The sequence below is a fragment of the Eptatretus burgeri genome, chromosome 10 (genome assembly GCF_056783735.1).
Source record: "Eptatretus burgeri isolate ZD-2024b chromosome 10, Ebu_testis_v1, whole genome shotgun sequence".
Taxonomy (NCBI): domain Eukaryota; kingdom Metazoa; phylum Chordata; class Myxini; order Myxiniformes; family Myxinidae; genus Eptatretus; species Eptatretus burgeri.
Window position 1 is genome coordinate 96,653,122 of NC_140970.1, and position 11,071 is coordinate 96,664,192.

At 41.5% G+C, this 11,071-nt stretch overlaps 1 protein-coding gene across 1 annotated transcript in view; it reads right to left on the reverse strand.

The window, feature by feature from the left end:
• LOC147019201 (RNA helicase MOV-10-like) overlaps positions 1 to 11,071 on the reverse strand; it is a 131,133-nt gene that overhangs the window by 102,740 nt on the left and 17,322 nt on the right. Inside the window, exon 3 of the mRNA XM_085899523.1 lies at positions 10,827 to 10,917. Coding sequence (XP_085755649.1) covers positions 10,827 to 10,917 — 91 coding nt within the window. The remainder of the gene's footprint in view (positions 1 to 10,826; positions 10,918 to 11,071) is intronic.

Sequence of the window (11,071 nt, forward strand, 5' to 3'; positions counted from 1 at the left end):
AGAAGAAGAAGAAGAAGAAGAAGAAGGAAGAAGAAGAAGAAGAAGAAGAAGGAAGAAGAAGGAAGAAGAAGAAGAAGAAGAAGAAGGAGAAGAAGAAGAAGAAGGAAGAAGAAGAAGAAGAAGAAGAAGAAGAAGAAGAAGAAGAAGAAGAAGAAGAAGAAGAAGAAGAAGAAGAAGAAGAAGAAGAAGAAGAAGAAGAAGAAGAAGAAGAAGAAGAAGAAGAAGAAGAAAAAGAAGAAGAAGAGGAATAAGAAGAAGAAGAAGAAGAAGAAGAGAAGAAGGAGAAGAAGAAGAAGAAGAAGAAGAAGAAGAAGAAGAAGGAGAAGAAGAAGAAGAAGGAAGAAGAAGAAGAAGAAGAAGAAGAAGAAGAAGAAGAAGAAGAAGAAGAAGAAGAAGAAGAAGAAGAAGAAGAAGAAGAAGAAGAAGAAGAAGAAGAAGAAGAAGAAGAAGAAGAAGAAGAAGAAGAAGAAGAAGAAGAAGAAGAAGAAGAAGAAGAAGAAGAAGAAGAAGAAGAAGAAGAAGAAGAAGAAGAAGAAGAAGAAGAAGAAGAAGAAGAAGAAGAAGAAGAAGAAGAAGAAGAAGAAGAAGAAGAAGAAGAAGAAGAAGAAGAAGAAGAAGAAGAAGAAGAAGAAGAAGAAGAAGAAGAAGAAGAAGAAGAAGAAGAAGAAGAAGAAGAAGAAGAAGAAGAAGAAGAAGAAGAAGAAGAAGAAGAAGAAGAAGAAGAAGAAGAAGAAGAAGAAGAAGAAGAAGAAGAAGAAGAAGAAGAAGAAGAAGAAGAAGAAGAAGAAGAAGAAGAAGAAGAAGAAGAAGAAGAAGAAGAAGAAGAAGAAGAAGAAGAAGAAGAAGAAGAAGAAGAAGAAGAAGAAGAAGAAGAAGAAGAAGAAGAAGAAGAAGAAGAAGAAGAAGAAGAAGAAGAAGAAGAAGAAGAAGAAGAAGAAGAAGAAGAAGAAGAAGAAGAAGAAGAAGAAGAAGAAGAAGAAGAAGAAGAAGAAGAAGAAGAAGAAGAAGAAGAAGAAGAAGAAGAAGAAGAAGAAGAAGAAGAAGAAGAAGAAGAAGAAGAAGAAGAAGAAGAAGAAGAAGAAGAAGAAGAAGAAGAAGAAGAAGAAGAAGAAGAAGAAGAAGAAGAAGAAGAAGAAGAAGAAGAAGAAGAAGAAGAAGAAGAAGAAGAAGAAGAAGAAGAAGAAGAAGAAGAAGAAGAAGAAGAAGAAGAAGAAGAAGAAGAAGAAGAAGAAGAAGAAGAAGAAGAAGAAGAAGAAGAAGAAGAAGAAGAAGAAGAAGAAGAAGAAGAAGAAGAAGAAGAAGAAGAAGAAGAAGAAGAAGAAGAAGAAGAAGAAGAAGAAGAAGAAGAAGAAGAAGAAGAAGAAGAAGAAGAAGAAGAAGAAGAAGAAGAAGAAGAAGAAGAAGAAGAAGAAGAAGAAGAAGAAGAAGAAGAAGAAGAAGAAGAAGAAGAAGAAGAAGAAGAAGAAGAAGAAGAAGAAGAAGAAGAAGAAGAAGAAGAAGAAGAAGAAGAAGAAGAAGAAGAAGAAGAAGAAGAAGAAGAAGAAGAAGAAGAAGAAGAAGAAGAAGAAGAAGAAGAAGAAGAAGAAGAAGAAGAAGAAGAAGAAGAAGAAGAAGAAGAAGAAGAAGAAGAAGAAGAAGAAGAAGAAGAAGAAGAAGAAGAAGAAGAAGAAGAAGAAGAAGAAGAAGAAGAAGAAGAAGAAGAAGAAGAAGAAGAAGAAGAAGAAGAAGAAGAAGAAGAAGAAGAAGAAGAAGAAGAAGAAGAAGAAGAAGAAGAAGAAGAAGAAGAAGAAGAAGAAGAAGAAGAAGAAGAAGAAGAAGAAGAAGAAGAAGAAGAAGAAGAAGAAGAAGAAGAAGAAGAAGAAGAAGAAGAAGAAGAAGAAGAAGAAGAAGAAGAAGAAGAAGAAGAAGAAGAAGAAGAAGAAGAAGAAGAAGAAGAAGAAGAAGAAGAAGAAGAAGAAGAAGAAGAAGAAGAAGAAGAAGAAGAAGAAGAAGAAGAAGAAGAAGAAGAAGAAGAAGAAGAAGAAGAAGAAGAAGAAGAAGAAGAAGAAGAAGAAGAAGAAATAATGAATCGTTTTGTTGAACAAATTTTAATCTAAATTTAAATCTGAAATTTAACCAGTTCAATGTTTCAATGTACTCTGAAATTAAAGCATAGAACAAATATAGAATTTCAGATAAAAAAGAAATCACGGGATCATTTTGTTGAACAAAATTTGATCTAAATTTTTGACTGACCAAAGTAGCCACCTTTTGCAGATATAACAGCCGAACATACTCGTGGCATTCTTTCCACAATGGAAATCAAATATTGTTCATAAAGTTCTTCCCAACACTGTTGCAGAAGTTCCCACAAATGTGTTGCACTTGTAGGTTGCTTTACTTTCACCCTTCTGTCCAGTTCATCCCAAACCAGCTCGATGGGGTTTCAGTTTGGAGACTGTGCTGGCCATTCCATGATTTGAAGCCTACCGTCTTGTTCTTTTCTTCTCAGGTAGTTCTGACATAGCCTGGAGGTATGTTTTGGGTCGTTATCTTGCTGGAGGATGAACCACTGACCAACTTGGTGTCGACCAGAGGGTATTGCATGGCGCTGAAAAATGCTGTGGCAGCCCTTTTGGTTGAGGGTGCCAGTCACTCTGTGCAAGTCGCCGACTCTGGATCGAGTAAAAGAGCCCCAGACCATCACGCTTCCTCCTCCATATTTGACAGTTGGTGTCACACACTGAGGAACCATCCTTTCCCCTACTCGACGGCGTACAAAAACCCTGCGTGATGAACCGAAGATTTCAAATTTCGATTCAACGGTCCATAAGACCTTCTTCCAGTTTTCAGTCGTCCACTGGTGGTGCTTCATGGCCCAGACAAACCTCTTTTTCTTATTTTGCCATCTTCGCAATGGCTTTCTTACTGCCACTCGACCTGTCAAACCTGCAGCTCGAAGTCTTCTCTTCACAGATGAAAGTGAGACTTCCTTACTTCGACCAGTGTTAAGCTGTGCTTGAAGCTGCTCTCCTGTGAGCCGCCTATCACTCAAGTCGTTGACTCTTAGAAACTTGTCTTCTGATTGTTTTTGGCTTTTGGTCTGCCAGACCTCTTCCTGTCAGAGTTTCCTCCAGTTTCCAAGTGCCTTTTCATGGTTTCAGAAACTGTACTCACTGACACCTTGGCTTACTTTGCAATTTCTCTAAAGGAAAGACCTACACTTTTTAGGGTTATCATGGTCTGTCTGTCTTCCTTTGTTAATTGTCTTTTTCTCGCCATTACGATCACAATATACTACTTCCTGCAGTGCGATATTGTCCAAATAATGCTTCAGAGGGTGTAGTAACACAGTCTGTTCCAACACTGCTTTTATACAGACAGAGGGTTTGTAACTAATCAAGAAAAGTTGGGATACCTGTCGGAATTGTTTGCGTCAACTTTCAAGGCTTCATTTACTTCCATTGCTGCAGAACAGATGCAGTTGCTAACCCATTACTTGTTCCCTGAAAAGGGCTTTTTCACGCCTAAAATCTGAAATTTACATTATTTTTCAGTTTTTGGTAACCTTAACTTTGTTTTTTTTAACTTCTTGCAGTTTACCGCTTAGTTTTGTATCAATTCAGGTTATTCACTGGACTTGAACTGCTTAAATTTCAGTAAAAACTGAAAAATGGGGGTGTTCTAAAACTTTTGACTGGTAGTGTATATATATATATATATATATATATATATATATATATATATATATATATATATATATATATATATATACATATATATATATATATACATATATATATATATATATATATATATTGTATAAGATTGGGGTGGTTGGGATGGCACATTTTTAACGAAGAAGAAGGCGCTTCCAAGCAAAAGTAAAAACTAAATCCACTCCGCTAATTTGAGCAAAAAAGTGAGAGCAGAGCTGGTCTCAGGGCAACATTTTCATATGTATATTATATATATATATATATATATATATATATATATATATATATATATATATATATATATATATATATATATATATATATATATATATATATATATATATATATATATATATATATATATATATATATATATATATATATATATATATATATATATATATATATATATATATATATATATATATATATATATGTATGTATGTATGTATGTATGTATGTATGTATATATATATATATATATATATATATATATATATATATATATATATATATATATATATATATATATATATATATATATATATATATATATATATATATATATATATATATATATATATATATATATATATATATATATATATCCGCGCGTAGTGGCGTGCGCCTGTAATCCGGCTACTCGGAGGCTTGGGTTGGAGGATTGCTTGAGGACGGGTGCTCTGCACTGGACCACGGTATGAGAGGGTGCAGAGCAGCCCGGAATCATGGCGAAACCCAATCCTTATCCCTATATCGTAAGAGGCGACCAGGGTTGCGTCAGGAAGGGCATCCGGCTTAAAACCTATGCCAAATCAGGATGCGGATCATAACAGATGATCCGCTGTGGCGACCCCTAACGGGAGCAGCCGAAAGACGAACAACAACAACAACAACAACGAACCCTGCATAGCCGTTTTTCTTTTGCTATCGTTATTTTGGACCAACTGCATTTCAACGACCACAACCACCTTCTTCACAATCGCCAACATCCCCACAGACAACGAACAACCACCTTTTCCACAACCACCTTCACACAACCACCTTCTCCACAACGCCAACCACCACCACCTTCTCCACAATGCCAACCACAACTACCTTCTCCACAATGCCAACCACAGTTGTGGCACCATGTCCTAAGGTTGAACTGATGTTAAGTGCAAGTGACTGTACATTATAAATATATGGTTGAAGTCTGTGTCTTTTATCCTTGTGCCGTAAGAGGCGACCAGGGTTGCGTCAGGAAGGGCATCCGGCGTAAAACATGTGCCAAATCACTATGCGGATCATACGGATGATCCGCTGTGGCGACCCCTAACGGGAGCAGCCGAAAGAAGGAGAGAAGGAGAGGTTGAAGTCTTTGTCTTGCTCGCGTCTTGTCCCTACCCCCATTCATTGCATGCTTGTATATCCCTGCATTGCTGCTTTGACCGTATACGTGTGCAAACAAATGTACTTGTGTGAATGTTTACCCGTTTGTCGCAGCCTTTTCCTTCATTGAACTGCCATCATTGAGTTCGGAATATAGCTGGCTTTTTAATAGCCGATAATAGAATCGGATCCAACGGGGCTTTCGCGATAATATCCCGCTAGGTTATCCCAAAACGAAGTGAGCTGCTTAAGCGGCTCGTTTCCAAGCGGGCCCCGTTGAGGGACAGTCTCTTGGTCGTCTACCCGCGTGATTAATTAGGTATATTGACAATTCGGCGATTGATCCTGTAGCGCGGGTCGAGTGTTGACTCGGCCGTGGTGTGCTTAAAACACACCCGTAGCGGGATTTCGGCGTTTGATCCGGAAAGCTGTGACTAGATTGTCCGTTCGGTGGGCAAGAAGCGGTCGTCCGCATTCCGGCGGGCGGAAATCTACAACAATATACATACATACATACTAGCTGGAGTACCCGGTGTTGCCTGGGGAAGAAAATAGGAATAAGAAATGGGTAAATTGTGGTGCTTAATATATATATATATATATATATATATATATATATATATATATATATATATATATATATATATATATATATATATATATATATATATATATATATATATATATCACATTTAATTTGGACACGTTTCACATTTCTTTGTCGTCAACGTTCATCATCAGTGCTCCAGTACCTCGGGGTAGACCACATTGCGTGTCTGACTGTTGGGTGCCAGGATCCTGAGCTTCACCGTGCTGCCGGTCCGAGAAGCAGCCACATACAACTGGACGTGGGAGAAGCATGGGACAGAGAGGTCGACACTGATTGCCTTGAATGTCTGACCTTGAGCCTTGTTGATTGTCATAGCAAAGCATGGTTTGCAGGGAAACTGGAGTCGGCGAAACTGGAAGGGCAACTCAGAGTCAGATGGAACGAGCAGGATCCTCGGCAGAAGGACGACCTCTCCTTTGTATGGTCCACAGGAGATGGTGGCCTCAATGACATTGGCATGCAGGTGGGTTATGATGCAGCATGTGCCATTGGTGGTCTTGGGTGGTTCATGTTTCGCAGGATCATGATGGGAACACTGAGTTTCAGCTTGAAGAGGTGTGGTGGCATTCCTGACAGCTTGAGAGAATTGAGCAGCTCAACAGGGTAATTGACTGCCTCCTCGTCGCAGATGGCACTGTCCACAGACTTGTAGATCCTCTCATCGCTGGGGAACTCTCCCATGAGCCAGTTGTTGAGCTGGTTGACATTGGTGTTCAGCGGAGAGAGAATTGCACGCTCAGCCAGCCACTTAGACCTGACTCCATTTGTCGTCAAGCAAGGGTAGACTTCAGCCTTGAGCTGCCCCAGTGTGGAGACGACCTTGTCCAGTGAAGGAGGAATTGCGATCGTGTCTGGTTCGGCCGCAAATGAGATCTGTCCATTGTCAATTTCCAGGAGCAGCTTGGAGAAGTTGGTGGCCCCTTCATCACCAGACAGGTGAGCTTGCATCTTGATGGTCAGGTGCTTGACAGTCATATGGTGCCACAGGTGGGACGTCTTCAGGCTGACGTTGACAATGTTGGATCTGGTGCCTCTCTTGACCACTCTCTTGACCACCCCCTTTCTCCGACGGCCAGGTACCCATCCAAACTCTGACCCCCAGCTCGTCTCTCTCCTCGGCTGCCAGGGTCCAACAAAGAACTCTGGGTTTCTTTTAATTTGTGTGTGTCTGTGTGTGAGCCCGTCTTTAAGTAGAACTGAATAAGTGTTTTTGGATCATTGTAAATATTCCTTGCTTGCATATTCACGTTAAGTCTTGCCTTTGTCTTTTACTGTAAATAAAACTTGTTAGAAATATCCCCAGTTCGTTTCCGTCCTTTCTTGAATTGGTCCAGCATGGTTCGGATCTGAGTTTAGGCGGGGTTTTACCCCCAATAATCCGTTCATTCCAGCCGGCACGGCTTTGCCAGTTTCCGCTCGGCTGCACCCGAACCGGAGTTGGTAGTCGGTAGTTGGAACTCTACCGTAGTCGGTAGAGTGACCCGGTTCAAGCAAGACGTGCCGAGGACGTGGTTTCCCCGGTAGTCGAAATCACGTAGTTAATTAGGTAAATTGGTTTTTGGCAAAAAGACCCGACGCTATGCGGTTGAAATATTGGCGACCACGGTCGGTTCAGCGACCCGCCACGTCACGGAATTATCCGGAGCGACGGCCTGCAATTCCGGGAGAGTCTGGGGGAGACGACGTAACCTCTCCCACCTCGTGGTCGTTCTCGCCACCGACCCCTGGCCCGCAACAATATATATATACATATATAAATATATTTAGTGATTTATTACTGGAAAAGAATGAAAAATACACAATTCCTCATCAAGAATCACTCAATCTTCAGGGAACAAATGATTTCTGTTCCAACAAAAAAAAATTGTGAGCTTATACGCATTAAAAACCCAAACATTGGATCACGTATGACCCACTACCAACAAAATTATAATGAAACCTTTGCAGGCAATGTGACAGATCAATGTGTGTGTGCGTGCGTGTCGTCCCTCGGATGGACGTTAAACAAGAGTAACATCTGCTGGCCTTAATTGGTGAACGTTAAAGATCCCATGGTGTCCTTCGCAAAGATTAGACGTATTGTCGTCAACAGATAGCAAGTGGTCAGGTTGTCTCAGAAGTTCCTTTCCATGAGGTTACACAGCTTGCTATCTTAGAGTGTGGTTGCCGCCTTGGCAGCAGCTGCGCACTCTGAACAAAATGACAACATGGTTCGCATCAAACACGTGAACGGCCTTCTACAGATGTGATTTGAATTGATTTGATGTACCATACTCTTTACAGAGCATTGGTGCTGCCACAACAGCTTATTTGCAAAGGTTATATTGGGTGGATTGCCATTGCCTTCCCAATCTCATTTGTCCATGCCTTATCCTTTTAAATGCTGATCATCCAGCAAGAAAGCAGCACGCACCATTTTAAAGTGTTTGCTTTGACTTGGCCGGGGTTTGAACCACCAACCTGCCAGACTCAGAGTGGACGCTCTATCCATGATGCGACTGCGTCTGGTCGGCATTCACGTCATGAAACCTATTTCCATCCTCCAAAAGTAATACAATTTTGATTATTCCTTTAATGAGATTGAAGAAATGATAAAATATGCAAATTGAACAAGAAAAATGAAGCATTCACTCCCAAATACCGAACTTTGAAAAGCCAAGTCGAAATAAATGAACAATTTGATATCTGGCCCTCACATCAAGCTCTACTCTCTCCGACTTACACCATTTTCCATCGAGTTGAGCTTGGAGGAAAACGGCATGGAATCGAAAGACCCAAGCCTTTCATAAAATTTCTGCCTCGGAATGACATCCGAATGAAGGGGAAAGAAATTTGTTCAGGGTGCTGGCAATTACTTGCCTACTCTTTGCGAAACACACTGCGGATTGTTTAACGTCCACCAGATATCATGCCAGCAGACAAGATAGCCAGCTTAACACCTATCCGAGGGACTGTGCACATTGTGATGCAACGTCCTGCCTGGGAGGAACTGATAAAGGTAAGCGCATGACCTCTGCACTATCCTGGTGGAATCACATCAAGTTATATTTCATTTCATTTCCCGTGCAGCACATGGCTGCTGGTTTGCATCATTGCCGAGGGGTCACTGCTGTGCCACTGCTGTAGTGCCCCCTGCAGGTTAGAGTGGCAGTAATCGCTCACCGATTCTTCGAGGAGGACACCGAACACGAAGTCCAGTTAACCTTCTCGGATATCACGGAATCGGTCCGACTGACCTTTTGCCATGCCATCCTTCAAGATTGGCCAAGCAAGTTTACCTCCTTGTGTGGTCGGTCGAATAACAGATTTTACTTTGTGCACTTTAACCTCTCAAGCTAAGGACATGTCAATTCACAAATCCAACGAATTCCAGAACTGAAAAATATAACAAGTTCACTTTGTCTCGAAACTCAACCACTCTGCTCTTCCTGCGCTTTGTCCACCCCACCACCCGTCCAGGTTTCTGCAGGGCTCACACATTCCACCATCAACCCCATTCTGGTGAAGCGACCTAAATCCAGGATCACTGCTCACCTCCACTCATTTGTTCCTCTCTTTTTTCCCCACCTGTGCAATCAACTTCCACATCTTCTTCAATCTCATTCTTCCCTCCAGGTCTTCCAGAGACAGCTGTTCACCACCATCTCAGATCGTCCCTAATCCAAAACCATGATCTTTTCTACCCTCATTAACCCCACCCAAATCCCGACCCCTTCCAATTCTCCAGTTTTCCCTTCTTGGAGTTTCCTTCTTTGTCAATCGTGTCCACCCCGTGCATGTATGCTTTGCGTCCAGATCTTACCCGTTTCGTCCTCATCCGCTCAGTGTACTGGCTCTTCCATGAGCCTCAACTATGCAAACAAAATAAAAAAAACAATAATCACAAGCAATTTCATAATGGTGTTTAGCTCTTACAATATTACCTATGAAGATTCTGTTCACATTGATCTCATCGCTACACTTCTCGACGATTCAGCACCAAAGTACCCAGCTTATAAACTTAGCCTTAGTAAACATGCAATGTCCTTACATTGAAGCCCTTAAGCCCTTACATTTTACTCAATGAGCTTCGGCCCTTACGCAGACTAAATACTTGAACAATGGACACAATAGACAACATCGAAGCCACACACAAAGGGCAGAAGACGGCAGACGGCAGAAGACAGAAAGACCACCGAACTGCCTGTGGCGAGAGAGCGAGAAGCTGGGAAATTGAGAGGCAGGAGCACCAGTCCAGAGGGGAGAGCAGTACTCCATCAGGCTGCGGGCGAAAGCTTTGTATGTGGTCAGGAGCTCAGGTGAGCCGAGGAAGGACTTTGCATAATGGAGGATTCGCAATCGGTGACTGTCCGGCATTGAGGACCAACATCCATTGTTTGGAGAGCGGTAGCAGCATATCCAGGGTAGAGTGACCTGGTCTGAATCCAAATTGATGATCGGAAATCAAATCATTGGAGAAGAGGAAGGATTTCATGTCTGAAGCGATGATGGATTCCATAACCTTGCTGATGATTGGGAGAAGGCTGATTGGTCTGGGGTTGCAGGGATCTGTTTTTGCACCTTTTTATGCAGAGCGGTAATGTTTGCCGATTTTCCAATTGGCTGAGAAGAATCGCTCCCACGTTACAACATTGCTTCCCAGTATAGCATTCGTCACCTTTTTCTTAACATTCAACAAGTTTCCTCCGTGCTGTTCAACACTATCCTGACCCTTTGATCGAGCAAAATCCAAATCTGTTGTTGTTGTTGTTGTTGTTGTTGTTGTTGTTCGCAACGGCATGGTCAAGGAAAAAAATAACATGTGAGAAGTGAGAAACCACAATGGCACTTCAACCTCCGAGGGACTATGCACATTCCTGGTACCCACTCCCCCAATCTCCTCCTCTTGCAGCTGAGCAGAGAGAAGCCCTGTTTTTCTCTCAGGGCACTTGCTGTCCAGTAGGAAGGCCAAGATGGAGGTTAAATCTGCATCCTTTCTGTAAAGTTGTAAAATGGTCAGCACAAAACATGGACTGAAGACACTTCTTGGTACTATCACATTGCAAACAATATGTCTATCGCACTCCCCATCCTTCTCCCCCCCCCCACCCCCAATGCTATCAATGTAAATGGCCAGCATTTCCATGACAACAGGCTACCCTTGTTACCTCGAGGTCTCCTGATGGAAAGAGGTGGACCCACTGAGCATTTCTCAAAGCGTGGAGTACAACGGAGAAGTTTGGAAGTGGAGAATCATGGCTGAAGTGAGAGAAAGGAAAAAAAAAACAAGAAGTGTCGTTATACGTAGTACATGGTCAATCGGAGGCATTATGACCGTCCGTAAAATCAATCTTTCAATTTTACAAATTTATTAGAGTGAAACTAATCAACCTCTTTCTTCTTCTTCAAGTCC